Source organism: Gavialis gangeticus, unplaced genomic scaffold, assembly GCF_001723915.1.
Source record: "Gavialis gangeticus isolate Ggan-Ray unplaced genomic scaffold, GavGan_comp1, whole genome shotgun sequence".
NCBI classification, from domain to species: domain Eukaryota; kingdom Metazoa; phylum Chordata; order Crocodylia; family Gavialidae; genus Gavialis; species Gavialis gangeticus.
Genome location: NW_017729030.1, coordinates 43,565,969 through 43,573,212, shown reverse-complemented (window position 1 = coordinate 43,573,212; position 7,244 = coordinate 43,565,969). Strand labels below are relative to the sequence as shown.

The window sequence follows — 7,244 nt, the reverse complement described above, 5'->3', positions numbered from 1 at the left end:
AAGTTCTTGGCAAGGTTTTGAGTGTAGTCAGGCATTTTGAGAGTTTCTGGCTGTTACATAAAACTGTCAGCTTCTTCATATGATAAATCTGAAATGATACCTTTTATTAGACCAACTGAGAAATTGCAAAAGAAAAAATATCTTTTTCTGCAAGCTTTTGGGCTCATGTGCCTTAGGGAAAGTTCAAGATGGTAAAAAGTCCACATATGTAGGAAATACCTTTCATTTTTGCAGAGGAAGCAGAAACTGGAAAACTGTCCCTCTGCGTCCGTGACAGTATCTTACCAACTTGAACTTTCCTTGAGCCTGACAAAAGGGTGCATGAGCCCAAAAGCTTGCAGAAAAAAATATTTTTTTTTTGCAGTTTCTCAGTTTAATAAAGGTATCATTTTGGAACCAAGAGTTCTAGATTTGTCTCAGACCAACATGGCTACCACATACATCCCTGTAGAAGTCCTTTTGTCATTTAAAAATAGGCTTTGTTAGTTATGTGATTATATAAGATAAGGCACTTTGCAAATACACCTCCAGTATTCATACTCTGATATCACTTTAAATAAAAACTATGCCATGATGCTTCAGGCTGTGAATTCATCCACACTGTAAGACCAAGGAAGATTTTACAGGTTAGGCCTTGAAGGAAGAAAATAGGTATTTAAAGGAAGTAATTTTATTCTTATGTATGTAGAACTCATGTTCTTAATCAATACTCAGTCCATCCTAGAGCACTCTACTAAGCACCTCTGTGCTGGTTGCCAGATAAATCTTTACAGTCGAAGTCATTTATTGAAAATCCTTTATTAGTTTGTTGTAAGAGGAAATTTGTTAACTGTAGTCTCCTGGCAAAATCCCCATTGGGGAATCATTTTCTGCCTATCTAAAATTTCATCTGCAATAGGTTTATATTAAATGAATAAGTGTACTATTGTATATACTACTGTGTTGATGTAAAGGCTTGTTTTCAGTCATATATGAAGTAATCAGCATGTTTAAGTACAGATTTGATTTGCATAAATGTGTGTGTGCGCGCGTAATATATACTTAACTTCCATAAAATTTGTAGAATGCTGAAATTTTATACAGCCCTTCATCTCAAATTAATCCAGTTGATCTATGTCAAAACATAGTTAAAAGTCAGATATTGCAGATTGTGGGTTTTTTTGTGCAGCACCTTGCATTGTGTGGGTGTTGCCTGTCATAATATGACTGTTGGTTTTTGCAGATGTATACAAGGCCAAATAGCATAGTTTCCTCCAGCCCTCAAAGGAGCCTCAGCTCTGAAACAGATGGAGAGCGACAATTCAATCTGAATGGCAATGGTATTCCAACAGTGACACAGGCTTTAATGACTATGTATCGACGGAGATCACCTGAGGAATTCAACCCCAAATTGGTAGATCTCTGCTATCCTTGTAAATTATGCTAGTGAGAAATGTGGCTATTTAAATGAAGTTATTGTTTTTAAGTAACAATATTTTCCTAATTTTTAACCTGTTGCTGTCCAGTAAGAGCTTGAAGTGCTACTATCAGTGTGGTAGCTGGGGTCTTAGAGAACTCAAGTAGTGAAGCCTGCTAGTATTTGATGTCATGTCAGAATTTTGAAGCATGGCAGGAAGTGTAATAAGGTACTTAATATTAAAGGAGAACGTCAGGACATATTTTCCATAGCTGTGTGTTTTTTCTATAGTTTGTCAGGATAATATTTGTCACCTAATTTTTGGTTCTGTACCTGTTTTCAAGAGTGGTTTTGGGGCCAGTTGGAAAATAGTAAGCAATGGCAGACGGCAGCACAACAAAATTATAGAACTGGGTTACTGGCAGCTATTCCCTTCCTATAGCACCACAGTGACTAAAGAAAATTAAGGGCTTTGGCACTTTGCTTTTTTCTGATGTTTTATATAACCAAGATGCTACATCTCTTCATTGTTCATTTGTATGTCTACTTTTAGGCAAAAGAGTTTTTGAAAGAACAAGCTTGGAAGATTCACTTTGCTGAGTATGGACAAGGTGTCTGTATGTATCGTACAGAAAAAACTAGAGACCTTGTGCTCAAAGGCATTCCAGAAAGCATGAGAGGGGAACTATGGCTGCTGCTGTCAGGTGGGTATTGGGGTAAATTTGCCATAGAATATGACCTAGATGCATGAGAAGAAACAGTTGGCCAGGTTTTCAAATGTATTCAGGAGCATGAAGAGTAAGATGTGTGCCTAGTGGCATTTTCAAAAGTATTTAAAGTAGATTACATGTCTGACTTTGAAATCAGCATAAGTAAAGTGCCTAACACATTTTACTTCTTTGAAAATCCTGTAGGTATCCATCTGCATATTTAGGCATCTCAGTACCTTTAAAAATCTGATCCATAAACTACACAAAACATAACATGAACCCAGTCCCTGCCCTAAAAACTTGCAATGTTTTGACATCCCAGAAGTAAAAACTGTTTCAATGAAAACTTAGAGCAAGAAGAAAGCAACAAATATGCCTGTGTAGAGCTAGTCAAAGTCCTTACAAATTCTTAAAATAAACCTGCCCTTTTTGAGTAATGGGAAGATCTATGGGAGTCGCACTTTGAGTCAACTTGACTTCTAAATGGCTATTCCAATTTCAATTGACTCTGGCGTGTAGTTTGAACATCACTCAGTCCCTTGGCTTTTTTTGCTTTTGGAGTATTAGTTAAATATTTAAATGTGTCCTTTGCCTGTATAAAGTGGATTCACTTTCTAAAATGAAAATAATAACCAAAAAGTGTAACTATATATCAAACTATAACCAAATATTGGAGGGGGTGCACAAAGGAAAAGATCATTGGCATTAGAGCCAACAAAGGCATCGTCAAAAGAAGAGCTGGGTCATGCAACTGCTATTTTTACCTGTGCAATTTGGGCATTCACAATTTGTTCACTTGTATAGAAATTCAGTGCATCCATCAGTCTCTTGGTGAGTTGACATTGTGGCCCTTGTATGCTTACAGTTGGGGTGCCCTGATCTTTAATGTTTGTTTTACCTTTGTGTCCCCCTACTGTTAAATTTGTTACTTGATTGAACAGAGGAAGTTGGGGGATAAATTGAAAAGGGGAAATTAGCTCACATTACAGGAAAGTTGTCTTCTAAACTAATTACGAATATGGTTCCAATTTATGGAGTTGGCCAGGAGCAGGTATACCAGGAAGAGTAAAGGCTGGAGTTTTAGATGTGGATGTTGTGGCTGAGAAAGGTGTGATCCATTCTAAGGGTCTGAACACACAACAAGGATTTATACTCCTGCTGCTTCCCAGGGACTCTTTTGGTGTCTACAGGCAGGTCATTTAACTTCTCTGCCTCTCTCCATATCTTTTTAAAATAAGTATTTTACACTATACTTGTCAGGCAGAATATGAGGATTGATGTTTAAACTTTAGAAGATGAAAAGTTCCATAAACTGTCAGGTATATTCTGTGTCTAATATGTATAACAAGCAGCATTGCCATGGTAGTCTACATGAAACTGGGGAGCCAGCCAGGAAGGAGTCTGCCAGTGAGCTACTGCTCTCACTCTTGGCAGAAGGATAGTTCCCTGCTTGTGGAGGGGCACTGTGGAAGATCTGCCATTCTTGCATACATTCAACGTTTCGGTCCTACCAAGGGAAAGGGCTTATATGAAGCCACCTTATCTGAAGGAAGGCAACCAGCTGGTATTTTAGTGACTAAATACCATTCAGATTTTATCCTCTTCAAAATGATAATGCAATGTGTATTTTCAGGCTGCTTGCTTGGGTGTTAAAAATTACCATTCAAAATGTCTGAGTTAAAGGGGAGGACAAAGAACATAGTTCTGTTGTATGATGTCTACTCACCCTTGCGTACGTATCTTGTTTTTCTGTTGTTCTGTCTTGCTACTAGGAGCCATTAATGAGATGGCCACTCACCCCGGCTATTATGAAGACCTTGTGGAGAAATCCATGGGGAAGTACAACCTTGCCACGGAAGAAATTGAGAGAGATTTGCACCGTTCTTTGCCAGAGCACCCTGCCTTCCAGAATGAGATGGGCATTGCTGCCCTGAGGAGAGTCTTAACAGCTTACGCTTTTAGAAATCCAAACATAGGATACTGTCAGGTAACTGCAGTGTTTTGTCACTCTTTCGAGATCTGGCATTCCAGTTCCCATCTGTTTGGGTTATTTTATGCTTTCAGTCAGTGATTGGATGCTAATACATTTAATTGTGTATTAAATAATTTAGTTCATACATTTGATTGTGCATATGAGCGCTTGGGTGTCTTATTTGTGTACAGAGTTACACTGACACAGACTCTTGCACCTACACAGAGTCCTACTGGTTTCAGCAAAGCTACATTGCAAGTACCTGTGCTAATGGTACAGATGTGTTCTCAAGGGCATTGAGTGAAAAAGAAATGCACCATATTTGCTCATGTAATGGCTGCAGCTCTGAATGCTGTCTCAGAAAATTGAAGAAGAGCTTCTGAGCCGCAGCCACATTTCTGAAGAAAAAGATACTAAAGACCTTTCTTGTAAATAATGCAATTGGGGGAACGAAATGCATTTGTGTTCCCTTGGGGAGTGATTACAGTGGCAGACTTCTACTCCACTTAACTCCAGACAGCTCAAGAGCAGCAGTGCCACAAGGATTTCTGCTGGCATGTGGAAGCCATCTCTTCCATTAGCTAGCATAGGGGAAAACACCGCTTCCCTACAAAGAGAGTTGCAGCAGTTGCATTGTCTGGAGTCCCACATGGTATTGTGGGTGAAACTCAATTCTTTCATAAGTGCTCCAAGAAAGGAAGCACCTCTCATGGTAGGACACAGAGGCACTATTGAGACTTTCCATTCAGAACCATAAACTTATTGTGAAAAGAAGCAATAATGTCCAAAGCCTTGGTTTTCAAATATTTTGAAGTCTCTCCCATTCAGGAACATTAGGAAACATTAGCTGCACTTCATAGGGAAAAATGTTGGCTCGCTGAATTAAGATATAAACTTCTGAACTAGGATAAATCTTGATCTGCCCAATCCCTGCAGCACTAGATATAGCAAGGGAATTGGGAAATGATGTATACTGATATATCTTTTCCCCCCATTCTTGCAGGCCATGAACATTGTCACTTCAGTACTCCTTTTGTATGCAAAAGAAGAAGAAGCTTTCTGGTTGCTTGTGGCTTTGTGTGAACGCATGCTGCCAGACTACTACAACACAAGGGTTGTCGGTAGGTTGAGGAGAATTTATCAAAAAAATGTTTGGCACATTTCACAGAACAGGATTCCAGATGTTGGTACTGAAACCAATGGATGGTGAACAGAAGTGGCGAGGAGGGAGCCAACTCAAAGGCTTAAAGCAGCTACCTAGTTAGATATTTCTGGTCCATGTTAACTTCTTACCTGCTTGTATTAAGATGGAATTCTACTAAGGATTTCATTTGGCTTGAAGGAATCAGGCTAGAAATATTGGGAACAGAGTGTGGAAATAGAAAATTAATGTTGGAGAGGTTGGGTTTGGGCAGCTTGATTCCCTTCCAGGTCATTCGTCTAAAATGGCAATAATAACTACCTGCATGAAATAACTTGATCTTCCCCTTTCATTTCCTATGACAAAAATCATTACTTATTGGTGCCTTTGCTAGCAAAAATGATACTTGGGCTGCCCACTCAACCCTGGAGATGGTTTTACCAGATATGTTTAAGCCATTATTGGTAAGAGTGGAAATGCTTATATTGCTGTTGCCTATGTAGTACATGTTCTGTGGACAAAATCCTCCAGCTTTCTGTGCTGCCACAGGCAACTTTTGCAAGTATTACATTCACTTTACTAATTTAAAAAAACCCCAAAACTAGCAATCGCGCATCTTCTAGTGGCTACAAGAATTAAAGTCGCAAAAGCGTGAAAGAGAGGTTATGCCCCTAAAATCACTGAATAGTTTTTTTTTAAAAATTGGGAAATTTTAGCAATGGAAGAGTTATCCTATCAAGTCACTGTTCTGCAGGGGAGAAGGGAAACCAATGGTTATGTAGAAATTTGGTAGAAATTCTTGGAATTTGCTTAAACAAACAAACAAACAAAAAACTGGCTTCAGAAAGTTTGAGAAACTTGTTTTTGAAAGATAAAGAAGTGCAAGTTGTATGAGTTTTTTCACTTAAGAACAAATTTGGAATAAACCTAATAGAAGTAGACAATAGCAAGATTTGTATTAGCTTTTATATTAGATTGGTATTGCAGAGTTCTGGGGAAGAAGAGGGGGTGAATTATACAGAGATGAACAAACACAAAAGCTTGACATCAATTGAACGTAAAGGAACTGTCAGAGACTGAAAAGAAGAAAAGAAAAAAACACAAGCCTGTGGACGTTTACTTGGGTGAAGGGAGCACTGTTGATGGAAGTTAAATATCTCCCTGTATGTATATTTTAGGGGATTGGATGCATCCTCCTCCACTGCTACCAATCCTGTGATGCTAAAACAAATCCATTAATGGTGGATTTAGGGACCCACAGATGCCAAACTGTCTTAGACTAGAAGTGTCAAACTCATCCGGCCCCACAGGCTGGATGAGGGGTGTGAGGCCAGTTTGTAGGTCAGTTTGGGGTGTCAGGCTGGTCCCACATACTAGACCCAGTGTGCAGGACCAGCCCAGTGTGAGTACCACATGAACTATGTGCCCTGCAATAGCCTCACGTACTGTATGCAGGATGGACCAGCCCCACATGTAGTATGGGGGGCTGGTCCAGGACATGCACTAGCTATGGTGCATAGGGCCAGGCTAGAGCACATGCTGCATGTAGGACCCACACCAGAGTAGCCCAGGGTGCTGGCTCCAGCATGTAGGGCCAGTCTATGCGCCTGATCTGGACCATCAGGCCCATAGACTAGATCCAGTCTGGACATCTGGATCCAGTGTGTAAGGCCAGTCCAACACAGATGCTGCCTGCAGTGCTGAGGCTGAAGCCACTGTGTGCTGTGTGAAGCCCACAGCAGATGGGCTTCTCACAAGTGCACTGCATGTATCCACAAATGGCATTGCAGGTTGGATGATAAGGCTCCAAAAGCTGGATCAAGCTGACAGGCCATATCTCTGACGCCCGTTGCAGACCAGGAAAAACCCCTATTTATTCTGAATAGGTTTTTGTAAACAGCTAGCCCCTGCATCCATGGAGGGTGACCTTTTTTGGCAGATGTGCCAGACACCGTCTCCCACCCCATCTTCATTAAAAAAATTTGGCGACTGTGGCATTGATGCTACACAGTCAGATGGATTGCA

General features: G+C 40.2%; 1 protein-coding gene across 1 annotated transcript in view; it reads left to right on the top strand.

Moving 5' to 3' along the window:
• Positions 1-7,244, top strand: part of TBC1D9 (TBC1 domain family member 9) — a gene marked incomplete at its 5' end in the record, with an annotated part of 110,414 nt that overhangs the window by 88,415 nt on the left and 14,755 nt on the right. The window contains 4 exons of the mRNA XM_019521833.1: positions 1,223-1,393; positions 1,950-2,100; positions 3,879-4,093; positions 5,082-5,199. Coding sequence (XP_019377378.1) covers positions 1,223-1,393; positions 1,950-2,100; positions 3,879-4,093; positions 5,082-5,199 — 655 coding nt within the window. The remainder of the gene's footprint in view (positions 1-1,222; positions 1,394-1,949; positions 2,101-3,878; positions 4,094-5,081; positions 5,200-7,244) is intronic.